The following is a 22414-nucleotide window of genomic DNA, read 5'->3' as shown; positions in this document are numbered from 1 at the left end:
ATATTAACTATTACTCACTTGAAAAAAAGAACATTCCTGACTAGAAAAGAAAAAAAGGGTAATGAAGACCATGCCCGGGTCCAGCAGCTTACAACAAGCTTTTTTCTTGTTGTTTGGGGTTTTTAACCTATCAGTGCAGCACTAGGAGCTTCAGTATACCTCAATTTCAAGCTGATCTCAGTTTAACTGTTTTCTGTAATTCTAGAGGTGGTATCTACATAGAGCAAGATAGGAAATGCTTCTCACAGGGTTAATTTCGTTTTCATATGTTCCAATTTGTCCATTGCAGGGGAATTAGACAAGGTTGGAAAGACTGCACATCAAGACCAGGTAATAATTCGTGTCCATGACCTCTTTCCTGCTTTTTTCTCATGTGCTCTACAGCTCTTCAACTATGTCAAAGCACCTCCCTGACTTCCCAAAAGCCAAGGGTAAGCTTGCATCAAGAAAGGCATTGTTTCACTTTCTTCACCTGCACCTTTATTACACAGGTGTGCCTAAACACATGATGCTGCAGTCGTTCCCCTGGTAAGTCATGGTTCAGGGAAATGCTTCCTCCTACCTGCAGTGGGCTTGTCTCTGTACCTGCAAAGATCCCCAGAGCTGGGGAACTGATGTAGGGGCTGGATGGGAGCTCAAGGGTGAAGTGACTTTTCAGAAGAAACAAAACACCATGGAGTCCATAAAGCAAATAATTTGAGGTTAGTTTTCTGTATGTTCCTTTGCTGTTGCTTGAGACCATCTTTCTGTGAGGTATTCTGAAGAAGGCTAGCTGTCTCTCTGGGACAGAAATGGGGTTTGTTGGAGGAATTACATATCAGACGTTTCTACTTTGATAGTAGAGAGAAAGGGTGGGAGAAATAAGTTCTTTGAGTTGGGTTTTTTTCCTTTGATTGATCCCTTCAAAACAGTATGGGCTGAATTATTTGTCTAAACTGATATGGTTGGTATTCTATTTATCTATAGAAAAAGTGCAGCTGAATCTGCTACAGGTATAAGAAAAGCTTTTTCTATTTTAAGCATCTGCCCATCAAGTGTCTTACCATAAATTCATTTCAAGTAGAGAGATCACTAAGTGACACCTTTTCATCACTATCAAACTGGATTTGGACAAAGGATTTTGACATAAGACTCTTTGTCTCTGCCATCACTCCTAAATCACACAGCTTTCCTATCTTTGCACATGATTTAAGGAAATACAGTTGTGCCCTCAAATATAAAATGTTCTGGAGTTCTTTTAGAAGAAATGCCTTGAGGCTTGGATATCAGCTGTTCTTTCTTCCATCTGTGAGAAACCTGCTTATTAACATGAGGAAACAGTTAAAATGGCTCTTGCAGGATAGAGATACTGGTCTATGGTGTCTTTTATAACTATTTTTTTTAAAAGGCTAGTAAGTCCAACTAAGGTATCAATGAACAATTAATGCAGTGCAGGCTTATTTCTTCATCTCAGACACTTGCTTTTGACAAAGTGATGATGGTGCTGTACATAAATAACACTTGAACTGCAGAAGAAACACCATCATTTCCTAAACAGGGCATGGAGAATGCAAATGGCACTCTAGGATAATGAGCAAGTGTTAGCTAATTAGATTTTACCTGTACATATTGTATTCTAACTTTTGTTCGTGTTGTAGATAGAAGACTAGACATGGGTGGATTGCTTAAGATTAAAATAAAAAATAGAACCAATATAGTGTAGTTCTCTTCCAACTCAATTAAAAGTAGTTACCATTTAAAAAAAAAAAAAACACTACACTTTTTGAAGGCAGTGAATGGCAAGATTACACTTTTGCATGTTCTTACAAGTTCCTTTCTCTTGGCATGCAAGCAAGTTGCCAGTCATCATAGAAAATGTTTTGGCAGTACCCTTCTGACATTTCTGTGTGGGAGGTGTAAGAAGAAATAGGGAGTGTGCTCTTTGCTGTAACCATTCTCTCAAGAAGTGATTTTTTTTGAGGTGGAGTTACTTTCTGAGAATTAAGCAATGGGGACTGACTGAGTTTTCCAAAGGAGGGAATTGCTAGAGTTATCAAATGGCCTTTAAAACAATGTATTAATTTATTATTTTTGCTACCTGAGCAATAGCCTGATGTGAACAGACTTGTCTGCCAGGTCTAACTCCTCTTCCACCAAACTCCAGCCTTCTGAGACCCATGTCCAAGCACCTTCGGTGGCTTTAACGATTTGTACATGGGTCCTTGGAGCCCTTTGGGTGTGGGACAGCAAGGAATGGAAAGGAGGAGTGATGCCCCCAGCAGAGATTTCTCCTCCGTGATGACACCTGAAAGCCCTGGTGAGCTAGGTTTCTTTGGAAACAAGATTCCATGCAAATCCTGCCTGTTCAAATGGAGGGCGGACAGCCTCTACTTCCCCTGAGGCCTTTTGTGGGTCCCCTCAGCCACAGGCTGACCTGCCTGTGCAGAGCCCTGGCTGTCTTCTCCCTCGTCTCTCCTGGCTGGTAGTAACACAAAAAGGGACATCACAAACACGCTGCCCCCTGCTAACCGAGCCTGCTCTCTCCAAGCTTGCATGAGGTCGGTTTCCACTCCATTTCAAGCCTGCAGATAAGGAAACACCAGTTTCATCATCAGGTAAAGCCTTCACACGGTGTGATGCCACATTCCCATTTCTTTCTGCTTCCTCCCACCAGGAAGGCAGACATTTTCGTCGGTGGCCAGGTGCTTAATCCCAGCGCATGGCACAAGGGCTTTTTGGATAAAGGCTGGAATCTCCACTGTGATCTCTTTTCAGCAGGCTTGCCTCCTTCCATTAAGCCTACTTAAGGTAGAAAACAGCACAGTGACATACTGTTATCATTGTTCTTGTAATGGTAAGCACTCTGGGGGGTGATCAAATTGCTCAGCCTTCCCCAAGTTAGTCTTGAGCCAAAAAAAATAAAGACTAATGTGAGTCATAAGAGGCAGGAGGAAAGAAGGCTTTTGGAGGGGAGCGTGCAAACCAATTTCCTGGAAAAGAGTGCTCTGTGTGCAAGATCTTTAAACTGTGAAGGTTTTTAAAGGGCACGGTCACAACCCTGCTGTCGAGGAGCTGTTGAACTGTGGCAGGCTGCAGCCGGCCTGCAGTCAAAGGAAACTTCGATTCTTCCTTTGAGATGGTGTGAAATTAAAAGCCACAGGCCAGGGCTGTATCACTAACTTAAAAAAGAATAAATGAAGGGGAATCTGGATGCAAGAAAGCCTGGTATTTATGAAATGGTTGGGATGGAAAAAGGGATTATTCTAAAATCCAGCCTTTTTTTGAGAGAAAAATTTATTCCGAGACTTTTAATGTGGTCATGTTTCCTATTTAGTTTCTTTTCTTTGGTCATTGTCAAATGGCAGTACAATAATGGATTATAAAGGCAGTTTCAGGGGGCATTAGCATTTTGCGGGGGGTGGTGGTGTTTTATTTTTACTATGCAAGCTCAGGTCTAAGAAGATAGAAGTGGAGTTAACCTGGACCTGTCTTCCATTTACTTTGGAATCAAAGTAGAGTTGAATAACACCTGTCCTCAGACTTTTGGACTTCAACTGAGTTGGGAAAGGTTTGTCTTTGGCAATTTGCTGCTCTCCTACTGTTGCAAAGTGCTGGGTGTTTATTTAATTTATGCTATAGTGTCATCCCAGACAGAGGAACACAGGGTATCAGTTGTTCCCTTACATGGTTGATGCTGTAACACTTGTTATTGAGCTTCCAGCAGTACCAAGTTCAAATGCCATTCATCTGGTTTTATTGGGGCGAAGACAGAGGTGAGTAAAAACAAGCAGATATACGTAGGTATGTGAATCTGTGTCAGGGAAGGCAAGAAAGCCAGAATTAGTTCATGTGCTCAGCCTTGAGCCCAGATGTTAGGTGTGTTATCAGGCCTATACTCTCATGGTACGCGGGACTTCTTTTTTTATCATTACTTTTCCCTGAACAGCAGCTGGTGTGGCCATTCACCACTCCAATTATCTCTTTCCAGTTCTTAAGACGTTACAGCCAATCTTGTTCCTTAAATGGTTAGTTAATTATTTAAATTTTTTTTAAGGCTGCCCTCAGCAACACTTTCTGTCACCTCCCCTTTGCTCCTGGGTGGCATTTGAGCCTTTCCCAGCTGTGGAAATGCTCCTTCCTTGTCCGAAGTGCCTGTCTCAGGGCCTCATGAGTTTCCAAATCCCAGAAAGCAAGTCTTTCCTGTGACCCTTATCCCTCTCACACCTCATTTTGTCTTTTCTCTTACAAGCCCTCCTGCTTGCTGTGCACTTTGGCATGAGATGCCTGGACACTCACCTGATATCTAGCACTCACTTGCCACAGAAACCAGCACAAGTGAACTCCGAATGAAAGGATTCATCTGCAGCATCCAAAAGGGAGAGTACAAGCACAAGTATTTATAAAAGTCAGTTCTGAGGAAACGCAAGAAAATTGATGCATATGTACTGAAACTAAATCTAAAAGGTTACCCTCCACTTTCCTGTTTCCAGCTACCTTTCAGACGCTTCCCCTCCTCAGCAGTTCTGTGCTGGTACATGCCCCAGGCTCCAGTCTGCATCTGCTGGAGATGTGCTCTTCCCAGCCAAGCCCACTCGCTCCCATGGCCAATCTGCTCTCCTGGAAACAGACACAGGCTTATTCTTTGATTCAGTTTTTACTCTCCCAAAACATATTTCCTTCCAATGTGCTCAGGAGGATGTGTTCCCACTAAATAAAGACTCACTCCCCTTTTTGGAGGACCCTGTCTTCATTCTCAACTTTCAGCTCAAGTTCAAGTGGCATAAGTGTCCCTGTGTGCATATTTGTGGGCTGAGAATTCTAATTGTCTTTCTGCTGGTCAATGAAGTGAACACCCAGTAGGAGCTGTTCTTTTTCCTCTTAGAAAAAAAGACAACACAATACTATCAGCAGGAAAAATTGCAGCTAGGCACTCTACATTAAAATATAATCTGTAGTTTCTACAAGCTGTAATATTAAAAAAAAAATTATAAAAGCTGTAACATTAAAAATATATATAAAAACAACTGACAAAAATCATAACTCTGATTTCCTTGAAATTATTCAAACCTTTTTCACTGACATTGAGCCCAGGAAAGAGATAAAATGGAAAACAGAACTTCCCATGCTAGGAATACACTGCTAGCCTATTAATGCATCAGTCTATTGTAATGATCTTTCTGTTCTGCCTGGGTAATGTTTGCATGGATTCGTCACTCTCCAATATTTCTACTGCTGAAGTACCTGTGCAACTGCTATTGTTAATTATTTCTGGAGGCAGTGTCTGGCACTGGTGTATCAGATTAGCAGGATGCCCATATATGCTGAAAAAAAGCCTCAGATCTCATTACCACCTTGTAATTCCATGACACTTTTCAGCCTTTTTCTGGAAAACCATGTTCTCGCTGTGGACCCTTGTGCCATCTTAACAGCCAATTTTTCTGGGTTTAAAAAAAAAATTTGTGGTGTACATATACACTCGTGTTAATGCAAGTTTGATCTATAAAGCCTACTGTTTAGCAATCACTGAGTGATCCTTTCCATCTAGGACACTTGCTTGTTATGCAATCTAAGTGAAGTAAAGAAAAAGGAAAATTAATCAGGCATATATATATATCTCATGTCCTCGAGGAGTCTTTCTATAAAACTATTGTGTAGTCACAAGTTAATAACAATCCTGTCACAAGATAATGAGACAGAAACACTTATAATCCATTATTGTCATTGGACATAATGATTTGTACACATCATATGCTCTTGTACTGGAAAGATAATGAATTCACGTCTGTACTCTTCCAATGCTGTGAGCCATTTCCTGTATAAACATACATGCTTCAGGATGTCCAATTTTAGAAGATGTTAAAATCAGCTCTTCAACTTAATTGAGTCCTGATGCTGTAGGCCTTGTAAAAGAAAGCATATCATTTGTATCAGGGTCAAATGCGAAGGAGAGATCCGGTCCTCTGCCAGCCAACTTATTGGCACAGATGAGCTACTTTCAGCCTTTGCTCAGAACCAAAACTGACAATTTCAATGCGTTTCTCTGAGTTCCCTTTCTGGACTAATAGCAGCGGCAGTTTCAAGCTAGCAGATTTCAGGGCAGATCAGTTCAACTTGAAAAAATTTCAGAGAAAACTTGGCAGCCCAGGCTATCCAGTGAGCTTCTGAGACAAATGTAGTTATCTATTCCTGGTTCTCCTGGGACTCATTGCTTCTAATCAACTGGCTGCAGTGTAGATGATGCATCATTTTTGTGTGTTAATCTCTGCTTACTCGTTAAGTGTTCTTCAAGAAGCTGATTTTAGGAGGATGTGCCTAATGTTTTCCTCATGTATGCTGGCTGCCCCTTCATTTCCAGGCATGCAATTTTAAGTGTTAGGTTAGACCTGGAAAGGAAGGGTTTGCCCACCTCAAATAATTCCCTGTCCTCTGTTGTCACTGTTCCACTAGGAACATAGCTTCGAAGTTTTTACTAGGGAAAACAGGGAGCTGGCAGATAAGCAATTCTCTGAAAATCCTTCAGCTCCCATTCCTGGCTTCAGATTAGTGTGTCTTAATGACAAAGTTTGTTGTTTTAAGGAAAGAGACTTTTTGTCATTTTTTTGTTTTGCAATTCCTGCTGTGTATGCTGTTCCCAACACAGTTGACCTGATAGATCAAGGCAGCCTGAACATTTTAGTAAGGCACAAAGTAGTCTGTGGTTGCTATAAAGAGTACCTGTGGATGTGCTTTGGCTAGATCTAATCCTTTGGCAATTATTGAAAGAATGAAAATAGACCTTAGGCTTGGGCAGAGAGGATGAGAAGAGAGTAGGCAACTGTGTAACCCTGAGTAACAAAAAGGGAGATTATTTTCTTATTTGTAGGAAAATTATTTCATAGTCCACAAAATATAGTAACTCTGAATCATTTGTATGCTTAGCAAAAAACAATTATCCCATATGGCATATGAGTAACAGCATGGGTTTTTGTTTTCCCTTAGGTTGACTATGGTAAATGTTTATAAATAGACTCTTCCTCATTTCTGTAAGCACTTCTAAATTAAAAACAAAAAGTCAGTACGTGTAGCTTTGGTATAATGTAATGGTAGCTACCTTCTCAGGTGCTATAGTAAAAATCAGACTGCATCCTGCCCATGGTGTAACATGGGGAGGTACAGATCCCATTCCACCAGAGAGCTTATGGTGGGTCTCTCAGCTCTGAGCCTCCTACCTGAACTCCACAGCAAAGATAACACCATAAATACTTGAGCACAGACACTGAGAGGAAGCAGCACTTTGTAGTTCTCCATGCAAGACTAATCCAAAGCATGTTTGAAATTGCAGACAAGATTGTTTCTAACTCATTCTTCTAAATAACTACCTAATCAGTTATTTTGCAGTGCTGAGTAGCCACTACCAAGATCCATGGTTGCCTTTTTAGCTGCTTTCTTCCCATGGTTGTTTTCTTGTCCTTACACAGTTCTACCTGCATTTTGAGGATGCCAGCCCAATTGCTTTCTCATGGCACCTTGCACAACTGGGCCTTGGATTTATGATAATAATGTTGACAGCAATTTTAAGGATGGTTTTTTAAGCCTTCCCTGAACTAGCTCCCTGCTGTGCAGCAGCTTTCAATCACAACCAGGACATAGTTAAATTATTCAGACAGGATCTCACAGGCTTATTCAGTCCATCCAAGGAGGCAGTGACTGGCATGAAATCACCTTAGCAGTGGCTATATGACCGGGGGTAAGTAGCTGAATAAGAAGCGTCACTCCAAGCTGACTATCTTATAACACATCATAAAGAAACTTTTATGGGTTGATCCTAGAAGGCTGAAGTGCCTTCTGAAGTCTGTTCCTTCTTCCTCCCCTACCCCTACCTGGACTGATGCTGACATAGGGAAAGCTTGCTCCTTTAGGGAGGTGAGGGTTAAATTCACATTATGGAACTCAGTGACTATTTGTTTCATCTCTAAGACAGCCAACTGCAGCACTGTGTTTGCCTGGTGCTATGGTAGGATGTGACTTCGGTCTCATCTTAAAGCAAGCAGACATTTGCTGTGTTGCCATGTCAATCACCTTTACAGATATCCAGCTTGATACCATTCACTTCTCGTGAAAGAGTTGTTACTCTTTTTCCAGCTATTGGAAAGTGGACTCTGCAGGTTTCATAGAATGGTTAGAGTTGGAAAGGACCTTAAAGATCATTGACTTCCAACCCCCCTGCCATGGGCAGGGACACCTCCACTGGAGCAGGTTTGATGTCATAGAGCTTGAAACACATATCTCTTCAACAGTGTTTCGGGCAGAACTGTAATTACTGATGTTTACTTAAGATAATAATCACATACAAAGAATGCTTATTTCCTTTCCTGACTGAAGTTTTCAATTTTGGATGATTTTCTGTCTTTGCATTCTAACTCCCGATCTCATTGCTTCCTATGGGTGATGCAAAATACTAATAATCTATTTTGCACTCTACATGGAGTGGTTACAGCAGTACACCTGACTCAGGTGGGTGGTTTGTATATTTAATCAGCCAACATGAAATTGCTTTGAACACAGCTCACTTTTGCTGGCACAGAGGATTACAGCAGCATGTATAGATTAGATGAATATTTTGTCTCAGCTTCTTTGGTTTAAGTTAAGACAACAGAAGCTCAAGCGCAAAGCAAGTGCATGACAATAGTGTGATACAAGCTCAAAAGGTTTATGCATTAAAATCATGTAAGACCAGATTCAATCACATGAATTACCATAATGATTAAATAGCGTGTAGATCTTTCATTGAAAACCAGGTGCCACTGTTCTGTTTGTGGAAAACGTTTCAGCTCACAAAATAAATGGTTCTTTCTCATTCTCTCTATATACTTGCCTGTTTTGCTCAGCTTAGGGAAAACAGTGTATCTTAGCATTTATCCCACATTCAGCATTTATAACATGGTTACAAATGGGTTCTACAGCTTCCCCTATTTGCTCTGTTTGGAATGACTTGTTTTTCTCATTAAAAGAAAGGCCATGGAGTATTAATCTTTTCCTTTAACTATTATTAGAGACATGGGTTTTCCTACTTCTCCTGTCATGTCAGACTACACTTGACTCTTTTATCTGATTCTCTAACAAAGCAAGGCTCCTACAGTTGGGTTGTCTGGGTCAGCATGTGTCTATCTCCTGTATCTAGCTGCAGTAATTTTTTAACCTGTGGGCTGTTTTCAGTTCAACTTGACAAAGTAGCAGAGATTGCAAAGGTAATTTGGTTCTTCTAAACTCTGCAAAATTAGACATCCAAGTAGCTGAGGGAATAGACAAGTGCTCTGACTGAGAAAGGGGCTGCAACATGGTTCAGATCTGACTTGGCACCAGAGAACCACTGTGGGAGAGAGACCCTGTAAGTGCCTCAGCTGGCGAAGAGCTGCTGTAGCTAGTAATCAACTATGAGATACCTGGGCATCCTGATTTCTGTCATTCTGCTAATCTTAGACAGTCATCCTTCTCACATCACTCAGAAAAGAGTTGAAAACTCGGGGCTGCCTGGCGGATTTCTCCTGCGTCCATCCAGCTGATGTCTGTACAGAGACAAATCTGGCTCCAGCTTTCTGTGACTCCTCTCTATACCTATTCCCTCTCTCTGCCAGCACCCTGCAGTCCCTGGCCTCAGGGACCTGTGGTATTTGTGTGGTTTAGAGGGTTCTTTTTGCTCAAAAAAGTTGTGGTATTCAGAAACTATCTAGAAAAACTGCTCTCCATTGTGCTAGAAGCAAAGATCCTGTGGCCTGTATTTCCACCCTTGTGACCAGCAGAGCTGTACTTGAAATTCTCTTTAGTTTAGCCCTGGTTTTTGGATTTGTCAGTGGTAAGGTACAGCATGTGTATCTGTGCTGTGTAGAAAAAGTAAGGAGATAAAACCTGTAGGTGGCAACATGAAGATGTGTGGGAAAAGGCAGTAAAGAAGAGTCCAAAGTTACTTGTGTTAAAGTACTGAAACAGCGTATGAAGCTAAATAAGGGGAGCAAATTCACAGGGTAAATATTTTTCCTGGTTATTAATAAATGCAGAGGAAGGAGTTTAACATTCAAATGCCTGTGAAAGCCATTTACTCATTGTCATGAGTGGCATGTGTTTTGATAAGCAAAAATAAACAAAATAAGCATCTCATCCTCCACTGCTACTCATGCATGCACAATTCTTCCCATTTAATTCAGCAAGACTAATTACCTGAATTAGTGACATTAGCTTGAAGCTACGGCTTTGCAGATTGAGGCTCTGGCTTTCAGAACAACTTCTTTAAAGGAATTAGTCATGTCTAAGTACAACAGACCTGTCAAACTGCATCCCCTGGCTTTGTCTTACGTTTTGGTGGCAAAGTCAGCCTTACGCAAGACTGTCCTCATGGCAATAGACTTAAGACAGTGGCTGTTTTAATTTTATGGTTCTGACAACCAGAAAATGGCTCATAAAGGTTGGGCAGTTATGTCACCAGCTGATAGTAGATGACGTAAGATGTACTTCGTTTTACCTTCCACCTCATTGGTGGACTTTGTCATCCACACTCCAGGGACGCCTGTTGTCCGTTTGCAAATCAACTCCTGAACTAACTCCCATTTAGATTTAACTTACCATGCAGGCATGAAAACTGCAGCTAATTCTCAAGCAGATCCCAAAACCCTGCCTTGGCAACAATAATAAAAATTAGAGAGGCAAGGCTGAAAACAGCAGCACTTCAGGAACTGATGGGCAAGTGTCTTGTGCATCACTGCCTGCAGACTGGCAATATCTCTGGGACCAGCAAGGTGTACAGCTGGAGGAGACAGATCCTTTGATTAATACTTTACATCCATTTAAACTAAAAGGCAACGCTTGTCCTTACAGTCCTGCTTTTTGCTATAAGCTGAAGAGTTTCAGTAACTCTGTCATGCCTGCGCTGCTACTGAGGAAAATAGTGGAAGGTTTAGGATCTGGAGCACTCACTTATCCAAGGTTAGTCATCACAGGCAAGGGGACAGAAGGGACAGGCCATGACTGTGTTTAACTAATGGAGTCTTTTAGTCTATACATCATTTGTCACCGTTTATCTTCAAATGAACTGTTCATAATAAAGTAGCGTGACTGAAGATGTGAAATTCTATATGGCAAATACAGAACTTGCACCTCATTTATCTCTTTCAGACGTTTAATGAATTTTCAGCTTCAGCTAATGAATAATGGCAATTTCAGGTCCATTGTACTATGCAGGGAAATTAATAATGGCCTAAGGATAGTTTCGTACCTAAGAACATGGCAGAGATTGTTTCCAAAAATGCCAGAATACGCATTTCCTTTTAGAAGATCCAACATTATCTGTGAATTCATTCCAGTCAGTATACAGTCCGCCTCAGATTCACAACACACAGAATCTGCTTTTTACGGATAAAAAGTGAGGAAAAATTGCCTGCCTTGACCTACCGTGCCCTTAAGGTTACCATACATTTCATTTTCCCCAACAAGTCCTCTTTGTCCATGCAGAAATTTTGACCTGGGTTGAAAGCTTTTAATTGCTAGCAATATATTAACAACACATAAAAGAAATGAGGGAGCCCAATTCTTTCTTCAAAGATGTCCTGAAATAAGGTATATTAATGGATAGGAATGGGGAAACTCCTGGGCTCAAGAACTTGGCATAAAAAAACATTTTATCACCACCACTTTTATTAGAAAAGGAGCCGTGACTGAGTGTTTCCACCAGCTCCTACTTCCACGGAGTAAGAAAAAGCAATTCACAGTGGTAGCAGTGGCTTCAGTTGGTTTTGGTATTCCAAACCAAGTATAGAAGTCTAAATGTGGAAAGCAAAGCATACACATGATATGGATGTATACTATAACACCTACTAATTTGACCCCAGTACTTGAAAAAATCAAAATACGCTTAAAGTACAGGAAGTTTTACTCTTCTTACTAGCCAAATCTGGAGTAAATGTGCTGTACTTCTCTCACCCACCCAAAGTGACTGATTTCTATTTCTTAACTGCCTCTCAATAACATAGCTAAAGTAAAATACTGAGAAATAGAAATGTGGCTTTCAGAATGTATATTTAAAAGCAATTGCTTAGTCGAAAAACTGTTCGACCTGAAAACACAGAAGGTTTTTTTTAAGTAATTGCTAAAACTTAATGGTTGCCTTGTCTTCATCTTCTTATTCAGCTTACTGTGACTTATACTCATCAGTAGAAGTGAGATGTAAAATATGTGGCATTGAGAGATTTAGTGTGTTAATTTCTGGTTTAGACAGTGTGATGAGATAAAGTCATTTTATCAAATACATAACGGCAAATACAACACATGCCATATCCTGATATTGCCAGATACGAGACGTGTAGGATTTAATAGCTCATCCTAGTCTGTTGCTGGAGGTGAGTCCCAGACTGCTGTAGCATGTCCACGTAAGATCTGATGTTGTCGCTAGAAAAGATGGAATAAATTGCTTTTAGAAAAATTTTGCAAAATTAACATAAAGAACCTGTCAGCAGCTCCAGTCTTTAGATTTGCAAGCTTTTGCAAATATTTGCTTCTGGAAGAACAGCCCCTGAACCAGATTCCTGCATATGCTGTGTAGGCTTGCCTTTCTTGCCCATCTCAGAAATACTGCTAATCATGAACAATAAGGTTGAAAATCATTGGTTTGTTTTATCCATAATGTTTTTCGTAACTTCTAGCTTAATGTCTCTTTCACTATAAGCCTTCATAAAAGCTCTGGATTTTAATTTCTGTCATATTAGCATTGGGATGTTTACTTCAGTCTGGGAATTAACCAGCCTCCCTCTGAAATCATAAACATGCTTCAGTGACAGTGCCTATAAATGTGTTTCTGTAAACTGTCTTTAGTCCTGTCATATGACAATCATAAGGATTACCATTCTGGAGGCATAACTCATCTTGCAGTATGCCTGGCAGCTGTCAGGATCGCAGCCTTCAGACACATGTATTGGACAACTAATAATTAGAGGTAGTTAGGCATTTTTTGATCTGAATAATTTTTCTAATGGAAGAGACAGGGGGTTTGGAGTTTTTTTTTTCAGAAAATTGCGTAAAGTGTCTTCAGATAACTTCAGATTTGTCATAAGGCAGAAGTAACTGCTTCCAGCTAAGCAAGCTGCTGCCCATATCTCTATTAGAAATTGTGAGAGCATATTCTGGTGCTTCCTTCCAGTGGCTCAAAGACACCAGCTGAAGGATTAGCAGAAGGGCAGGGAAATAATGACTTTTAGCTATTCTTTTCCACTTTGCTTCTGCTCAGTGTGAATGAAACTGGCATCACCTTTCAGGTGGAACACTCCTAGAAAGTTCAATCTCAGACTCTCCAAATCAAATTCTTATCTTATAAAAAAAGTTGTTTTCAAAAACCACATTTCAAAATGAAACTTTTTGCTTACTTTCTAAAAGAAAGCTACTTTTAAGTCAATAAAATTCAAAGTATATACAACTCAAAGTATATTATGAGAAGTTTACCCATTTTCCTATTGGTGGTTACAGTCAGACTGATCAGATTGCTATGTCTTAGTAACTATCTTAAGCACTGAAACTTGAAGTTGTATGAGTTTAGTTCTACCCACTCCTGTCTGTTTCAAAGGACTGCAGTATCTTCATATGAAAAGTGTTTTGCAGAAATAATGGATGTATTCTGCATTGTGCTTGTCAAACTGAGTTATTTAGCAATTTTTCCCTAAATTTGACAAAATTATGTCCCCAAAATCTGTACATTTTAGCACAGTCCTAAACAATTTCTCTATGACAATTTGAAACATTTCATGTGTGCTGATCTATAAATACTGTTTTTACCAACTGGTATGTCTCATTCTCTATTTTGTTCTGCTAAGTTTTTATTCTACACTGAATACAGTTTTGTTACTGAAATAGATGGGGTTTTTTATCTTTTATTTTTCTCCTCAGGAATTGTTTTCTGTCTGCTTTTTAAAGCAAATATATATGATATATTGCTGCAGTTTAGCTTCTGTGGACTTCTAAAAAGATATATATTCTTCAAGCTTTTAATGAATTCTTTCAAAGCATACTTACAAAAAGAACTTGACACAATAGAGTGACTATATTTAAATAACTATAAAACTTGTACAGTAAAAAAAACTTGTTTAATTTTTCAAGACATGTCGTATGATCGGGTTTGCTAATGTGTCAAGTTATGCCACTAGGACCCAGTTGCTAGCATTCTTAATATTGGTCAGTTTTACCTACTTAGGTACACTCATTCACGCTGAGTCTATGAAATGCTCTGTTGAGAAACCCCATTGTACCTGGCAACCGAAGGATCAAAGGCAAAAGAACCCAAGTCCATGTAGTATTGTGCTGTGTCTCTCAAAGCTGTCCATGATTCACTAACCTGAAGTAGATCAAAACAGAAAAGAATATTCTGAGCTTTGAATAAATAACAGTGTGTGATGACTGAGCAACCTTGCCTGCATTGATAAATCAGACAGATTTCCTCCCTTGCCCCACCTGTTATGTGTTAATCCCAGACCTGTACTTTCTTTTTTTCAATAGATGCTGCAAGATGATGAAAGAAAATACCTGTTCAGCCAAAGTGTACCCCCATGCATTCTGGCTGCTACTTGGGTCCCAGTAGTTCTGAGAAAATGGTATCTGTCGTTTAAGTCGTATAAATTGATTTGCTGACTCTTCTGTAAGAAAAGGTGCTCCAAGGACACCTGAAATGGAATATCAGAAAAAATATTTTACAATGTACACTTCAAAAAACATATTTATACCCAAGGAGCATATCTTTGGGGCTGTAGTTTATTTAACAAAAATCAAAGATGGTCCTAACTTAGATCTTCAAAAAGATATTTATTTTTTTAAACATGAAATTAACAAAACAGCTGCTATAAATTATAATTTTGCTGTTGAATCCAAAATAAATAAAGTTACAATCAAATTAAGGGACTAATTTTTTTTTATTACAAGATTTTGTGATAAAAAGTATACCTTAGACTGGAATTGCATTAGTCTCAGGTGTGCTGTGAAACCTAAAGCTTTTTATAAAAACCTAAACCTACTTATGTATGTAACTACCCTTTCTAAACCTCCTGGTTTAGATGTAGTATTTATTCTCATTAGTAGGAGCATAGAAATAGCATGCACAGAAATTATTCTCTGAGCAAAAGATACTGCACTTCTAATCTTGTTATCGCATTGCTTTAGGCGGCTCCTGAGGTCACACCAGATGCAGAAGCATTTCTTGCAGATCTTCTTGAAATAACTGCTCTGCCCAAGAAAAAGGGCTGAATTCCTCATTAACTTCATGTGAAAGGCCCTGGTACAGGAAAAGTCTTCTCTTTTTAATGTCCAGTGTTTGAGACATAAATTCATTTGGGGCTAAACTGGTCTGAAATTGCATGTCAGTCTGAATCATATAATTTTTAATGAGCTGCTGATTAAGTTGAAAATCAGATAAGTCTGTCAAGCTGAGGCCAGTGCTTGTAAATAGCTGTGCTTCAGTTTAGCAAAGTGGGTTTAAATGGACACCTGAGGATTACCTGCACATACCTGGTACAGGTGGGCCAAGAACTTGAACCCTTGTGTATTGTGTCCTACGATAGTAGCTCAGCAGGGCAAGCTATCACCTCTCCAGTGCCCTTATTCCTGAATTTCTAGGGGAAAAGTCCAACTGAGAATGTCAAGTGTTTGCTCTCACGTACGATGCTCAGCTGTATCCAGTTCACTTGCTATTATTGCTAGCTTTGCTGACCATCCATAATATGGTTGCTCTTTAGTTTTTTAAATATAAGAAAACATGCTGAATGCATATATAGGTAGCAGATATGTAAGACAGAGTATTTGCTGCTCCTTTTCATTTTGTTTCTTTTCATAGCAAAAAAAAAAAAAAATGCTTGAAAAGAAAGTGAGAAAGTGCTTGATTATACAGTAACAACAAAAAAAGTAGTGAAGGTGGTTGTCATCTTTGCTCTTTAAAAAGACATGAAATAGTACTTTAGAAAATTTACTTAGCAAGAAATGAAAGTCCCAGCAGTTCTCTTCTACTCCCATTTCTCCAGATTCCAAGTTTCTATATTCAGAAACTGGAGCCAGAAATTTTGGGATAGGGGGTTTTCAAGGAATATCATCTTTGAAAATGTTAATAACTCCACAGATAAACCTAAGTTCAGACATTTCGTTGAAGACTCTTGTTGAATGAAATTCTCTCTCCCTCAGGGAAATGGTGAATACCAATTTCTGTCCCTCAGAAAACAAGTAATATTTAGCCCTGGGGAAGAAAAAATATATTTCTTGCATTTATCTATTAAACTGTACACTTCTGTTCCAGAGCTGCACAGGATAAGACTAAGCTTACGCCAAATTTCATTATTTCTCTGGCAATTTACTATTATCCAGTAAAAATTCTATGAGCTGTTAACTTATCTTTAGTGAATTTGGGTTGGTATTAAATATTTTGTAAAGTTGTGCCTATATTTCTGAACTGAGATAACTAACTGGGATCAGAAATTGGCTCAGTAACAGGCTTCACTTTTGTTTAAGTATATATATAGTTAGTAAGGGCCATTAAACATTACATTTTATCACCAATATGTGCTATGGCCTTCCAACTACATGGGGGGCTAGAAAAAAAGATCCTTAAGCAGCTATGCTTTTTGTGTTTCTTTCCCCGCTGCCAGTATCTTCAAAGAATGAGCTTGTCATTCTGCTGGTCGGACGGTGAGGTGTTGTCTTGGCTACTGTGGGTCAGAATGGTGCATCTTAAGGGTATTAACTTCGCATTTTTAATATACGGTCTGCTCTGGCTGTACCTGAATCCAGTGAGAAATGCCATACCTAACCATACTGAATATTCATACTGATTAAAGTGCACCTGCCTGCTCTGAGGGGAGGCAGGGGTGTCAGCTCTGCTCTTGGCTTATTTCGCCACCATTCGCACCCAGTTCTCATTCTTTTCTCTCCCAAACCCTTCCACCTCTCACCTTTAGCACCTGGCGGCCTTTTCTGCAGGGCTTGTCCCTAGCTGGTGGGGTACTCCAAAGATGCACGAATAACAGAAGAAAATCAGGGAAGTGCCTTCGCTTTCAAGCTACTCCTTCAGGCTTACCTCATTCTCTCTCCATCTTACTGTAAGGATCACTCTATGTCCTTAAATGGGGCAAACTTCATTCACCTGCAGAAGACCTCTAGTGACACCATTTCTGGTGAAACCAGAAACAGTCCTGTTGGTCTTTCGCTGGGGCTACACAGACAAGCAGGTTTGCACATTTGCTTGTTCTCTGGCAGAGCTCAGAGAAAGCAAGGTCTTAAAGCTCTAACATAGACCTGGGTGCATCAGAGCAGATGTCTCCGAGTAACCCCTCTGAATACAGTGTATAGTCTTCAGCAAAAAACCTACGTTTGCCTCTATAAAATTTCTCAGACTGGGTGTAACTTTTCCATGCCTTTTGAATGGCTTAGCAAAATATTGTGGAAGACTTTGCTGCTCAGGTGGGTGCTTTATAAATACAGACTGTTCCTGAAGGATGGCAGCTCTCTGTCTTGCAGAAGACTAGCACAGAAACCAGGAGAACAGAGTTTTGGAGCACTTGGGTGTTAAGTTTTGAGGGAGTTAGGAACAGGTGGGTAATGTTAATGAAATTACTCGCAGCGCATAAAATTGAGCTGAAAAAAGATGAAGAATTTCAAATTGTAGTGAAACAAAGTTAACTCACTGTGAAGAGCAGTCAGACATATTGTACATTAATATTTTTCTTTAATACCATTTTCCCTCTTTTCTCTTAGATAAATATGTTATGTAAAAGCACATTTAGGGATTAATGATCCAAAGGGAAAATAGGAGGCATGTGTGTGGGGAATAAACTATTGCAGGGGTTGTATCAGCTGTTACCAGTTAGAGTGTTTCCTTTCATCACCTCTTGAAGATTCACTCAGCGTTCTCATATGAAAAGCAAATTATAGAAAAAAATTGGCTGGTTTCTGCGAGCAGATGCTTAGCTCGTGTAATTACTGTCTTCAGCAGGTAGTTTTGTCTATCCTCTACATGTAAACATATTGTCCAGAGGGAAAACTATTAGTAATCTTTACTGCTATGGTGTCTTCTGAGCATCTCATTTTGGATTAGAGTAAACTGGTATAAGACTGAACTTGAAAGATGGGAGATGGTGGTAGAACTTTGTCATCTTTTTCAAAATAGCAAATGTGTACTTAATCCAGCATTAACTATAAAAAAAAAAAAAATCCAAGCAAACAAACCCTCATTATGAAAAAGGCATATGAAATAGCTTGGAATATCGAGGTAATAATAAAAAAAAGTATTACAGTATAGCAATCAAACTCCACTTAAAATATTAAATCAGCCTGCATTAAAATTAAATTATTATGCATTAAAATCTCTTTATACTAGACTCAAATGGAAGCTTAAGTCTGTTGTGCAAATATAGATTCCTAGAAAGCAAGATATTTAGCTGCAAACTAAATAAGTCTGCAACTGCAAAATGTTCCCAGGAAGACATCTCTTTCTGTCAGCTGAATGTGCAAGAATCCACTTCATCACACAGTGAAGATGTGAGTATGGGATTAAATTTTGTCAACTTTGCGTGTTTAGGCAGCCATTTAATTGATAAGCTTTTTCTTTTTTAAAAGCTGAGTGGTATGAGCCATTGTGTGTTTAGCAATCTTTGGGGAGAGCAGGCAAGTCACCATTTGCGTGTCTAATGGTAGAGTTAAATGATAAGAAGACAAACTTTAAACTTGCTTTAGGATAGGATATGCTTCTCCCCCACCCTCCGTGGAGGTTGTTCTTATCTACATCAGCAGTATTGTATAAGTGAAGCAATCTCAAGGCTTGGGACCAGAATTTATCCCCGGTGTGCATCTACCACAGGGAAAAGTGGTTTATGTCTGATTTGCTGTGATATTTACAAAAAATTTGACAATTACTTAGCAACACTTCAGTCACTCTCTGTGCACATTGTTATATAAACTGGAGCTATTTGTTCCTCTTCAAAGTTTCTAAAGACTATTGCAAGTATCTGACAAACTGAAAACTTAATGCTGGAGTTATTTATATCAATGGAATTTAAATGGCAAAAGCTGGTAACTGCTCTGGCTCCTTTCCTTTTAGTCCAATAACTCTGCTTATTATTGGCTTTGGTGATTGTCTGGTCAGAATGTCAGCTCACAGGGGTAAGGCTGCTGGTCTTATCAGCACTTTAGGACAGAGCTTGGACAGAGGCTAAACTTGGACAGAGCTAAACTTCAACCTTGGACACTTTAACCTTGCTGAGGTGGCTAGTGCTGACGTGTTGGGAACTTTGAAAAAGTAAATCAAATGCTGCAGCTCAGATGTGTTTCTTAAGGTTAAAATGAGCCAGAATGGACCACCTGATGGTACAGCTATCTAGCTTTTTAAATCCACAAAAGATTCACAAAGCCAGACTCCAGGTTCAGACTCAGTCTGAACACCACAGTGCAACAGTGCAAGAGCTGAAAGGAAAGCCTGGAAGCAGCTCATTTTCTCTTCGCTAAAGCATTTCCCTAGGTTATGTGGTACTCCATGGAAATCAAGACGTGTTTACCTGTCAGTACTTTGCATATGTGGGTGAATTACTTCAGGGATAGACTTTAGGATTCTGCTGGTCATCTTTGGGCCACTTGTCACCTTTTCTCAGCTAAAAATCACAATTACATTAAAGTCAGACACTGGAACATTGCTTTTTCAAATGGGGAAAAAGAAATGCATGTATGTACATGGGCTATGTATCCCAAAGTGTCTGGATGGTAACAGGCCTTATAATAAAATCAAATCAGTTAGATTTAGTAATACCTGTTGACAGCAAAATTTAGTCAGTAATTATTAAGTGCTTCAACACTGTTCATATCACCTAGTCTCTGAAATTTTGGTCTCATCTGTTTATTTTTAAAGCTTGAGTTCTCTATTCATTGACAATTCTTAATTTTACAGCACCAGACATGAGGGTTCTCTGGTTTAGGAGGTGTGAACTCAGTCATTAATAATCATTAGAGCTACAGCATCAGCCTCATTCCCTCATCAGCAAAGGCAGAAAAGTTACAGACACTTAATGCAGAATTAGCTACTGAATGTATTGCTGGTGTGATGCCAGGGGTCAGGAAAGTTGTCAGGTATGGGTAAATGGCAAGGCAATTTGGCAAAAATCCTAGATAATCCTAGGGAAGGAACTACTTCCCCTGCAGCAAGGTATTAAAAAAAGCATTGGTCCATTGGTCCTGCTCAGTGGGTCCTGTAGAAATTTCCTTCTTAAATCTGTATGTGGCCATCAGTTTAACCTTGAGTGAATAGGCAGGACACCCCAATCAGACATCTGAGAGACTTTGGTAATGATCCTAGCACCAGGACACCACATTCTCGTACCCTATCCCTTGCTGCTATGCTCTGCAGAGGCTAAAGAAAAGGTGCAGCAAACAGCCCAGAAAGCCTCTTCCCAGAGGTGTGAAGGTGATTTATGATGGGGAGCAATTTATAGCAGCTGAGTTGAGGGTATGATCAAGTGTCAGGTTCTCATTAGAGAGTCTTAGAGCCTCTGTTTTAATTCACCACTGCCTTGATCATTGCTGTAAGGTTTCACAATTATTGAAAAACTGAACTGTTTGTGATCAATGAAACTTTTAAGAGCTCATTAAAAATCAGTAATAAATAGTTATTCCTGCCTTTTGAAGGAAGGAACCCTGGAAAGAGGGCAAACAAGACTGTCGGGAAAGACAGAGACGTAAGGGAGATGAAAGCAAAGATAAGTCTTCCAAAAGGAGGTGCAGCAGGCTGCTGTGCTCCCAGCTTGGCTTCAGGTGACGCTCCATGTGTCATGATGGCCTTTAATGGAAAGGAGGTGAGGTTCAGGAAGACAGACAAGTACATAGAAATAGTCCAAGCTCAGATGCACAGCAAATCAGGAAGTGCAAGTAAGGGGAAAGGAAGGTTTCTAGGTGATTGCTAATGTGCAGAAGAGAGGAAGGCCCTTTCCATCTCTCCCTGCAGAGCCTCACTGCAGCCAAAACTTAGGGTCATATGACAAGGAAGAGAATTTGACACTTAAGAGAGTACACTTGACTGTGGTCCCAATTCACAAAACACCTTTTTTATTAATTCATGATTAAGCATTGGATAATTCTGTCTACCTCATTTTGCCTTAGATCTTCACATATTTACTGCATGAGTATTGGAGCACTCAGATCTAAGAAATGCTTTTAATGAACACATGTGAATGGAGCATCTTTCCATGATGCGTATAGTGACCTGAGAGGTCAACAGTGACCTACTGCCTGTATGCTTTGTTCTAATTTAGTGAGGAATAAATTAATCTCACAGCGTGTGCATCACTGATCATTGACTGTACCAGTCTGTACTTCTTTGGGAAGAGCATTCTTTCAGCCTTTTTGGTGCTGCAGCACTGCCCCATCTATCTTCACTCTGGTCCAAATTTTACAGGGTGAGTCTTGATTTCAGGTGCACTGGTCGCAAGGTGCTGTGAAGGCTCAATGATCAGACAGCCTCAGGGCTTTAAAAAAATCAGTCTCCTTAAGCAATTCAAATCAGACAATGAAATAGGCTCCTTATAAATGCGTGTGAAATTGTTTCTTAGAAAGAAATAAATGTCCAGATCAGAATAATGTGTAGGGGAGATTCCAGAAAACCAGCATTAAGCTCTTTCCACAATTTTAACAGTTCAGGAAATCATCCTGTAAGAATCCATTTTGGTCAGGAATGCATCCTCGCTCCTCACACCTGAGGGGTTGAGCAGTAAGAGGTTCAAAAGTAGTCACGAGGAGCAGAATCAAGACTATATTTCACAGAATTTGCTATGCAACCTTGTGCTCGCCCACTCTCCCACATGTCTCTGCTATAGTAATTTCCAGTTAATTCTCTTCTGTCAGTGCTGTTCCGGTGGTAACACAGGGGGGTTTGCCAGCTGACTATTTAACAAGCCAGAAAGGAATGACATGAGACAGGGTGCCAGGCACTTACCTGTAAACAGCAGAGCAGACACCAAAATTTGAAACATTTTCAGAGACATGACAAATTATCCAGAAAGTGTTTCCTTTGTAAAGCGCAGGCAGTCATATGGTTTTATACTATGTTATCTTTAGGTTTATAAATCATTTACCAGATACCTGTAAATCGTTGGTGCAGGCAGAGGGCAGGGTACAGTGCTTAGTTCAGATTTGTCCTATATTCCTCTGTTTGTACACTTTGGACTTTGCAAGCTGAGCCTCTAATGAGCCATAATGGCTCACTATTGTATGAATACATTAACTTCTTTATAAGCTTTATAATACAAAATAGCACATTGGGCTTTTTCTGTGCGCACTGAACAGGCAGGTGTCTGTGAGTCAGTCTTCTGCATGAGTGTGTTCCCCTCCTTGTGGTAATGGGCATGAGCCATCTATAGTCCGATGCAAATATGAATGGTAGGAAATGGTGTTTGAATCCACCTGCTCT

The 22414-nt window shown here is 39.8% G+C and overlaps 1 protein-coding gene across 1 annotated transcript; it reads right to left on the bottom strand.

The window, feature by feature from the left end:
• Positions 1–12314: 12314 nt before the first annotated feature.
• On the bottom strand, positions 12315–21989 carry C1H3orf85 (chromosome 1 C3orf85 homolog). Its single transcript, XM_074166031.1, has 4 exons — positions 21941–21989; positions 14515–14651; positions 14241–14326; positions 12315–12393 (listed from the first exon to the last, which is right to left on the bottom strand). Exons 1-4 carry the CDS (start codon positions 21987–21989, stop codon positions 12315–12317), a joined length of 351 nt encoding a protein of 116 aa, XP_074022132.1.
• Positions 21990–22414: the final 425 nt, after the last annotated feature.

This window comes from Numenius arquata, chromosome 1, assembly GCF_964106895.1.
Source record: "Numenius arquata chromosome 1, bNumArq3.hap1.1, whole genome shotgun sequence".
Taxonomy (NCBI): Eukaryota; Metazoa; Chordata; class Aves; order Charadriiformes; family Scolopacidae; genus Numenius; species Numenius arquata.
This window is presented reverse-complemented; position numbering and strand designations above follow the sequence as displayed.

What these genes read in the sequence shown, in the direction of transcription:
- C1H3orf85 (XM_074166031.1), bottom strand. Translation starts at nt 21,989, where the DNA reads ATGTCTCTGAAAATGTTTCAAATTTTGGTGTCTGCTCTGCTGTTTACA. An exon ending in GGTACACTTTGGCTGAACAG is followed by an intron (nt 14,327 to 14,514) that starts GTATTTTCTTTC and finishes GATCTACTTCAG; the next exon opens with GTTAGTGAATCATGGACAGC. An exon ending in TTTGATCCTTCGGTTGCCAG is followed by an intron (nt 12,394 to 14,240) that starts GTACAATGGGGT and finishes CATCTTTTCTAG; the next exon opens with CGACAACATCAGATCTTACG.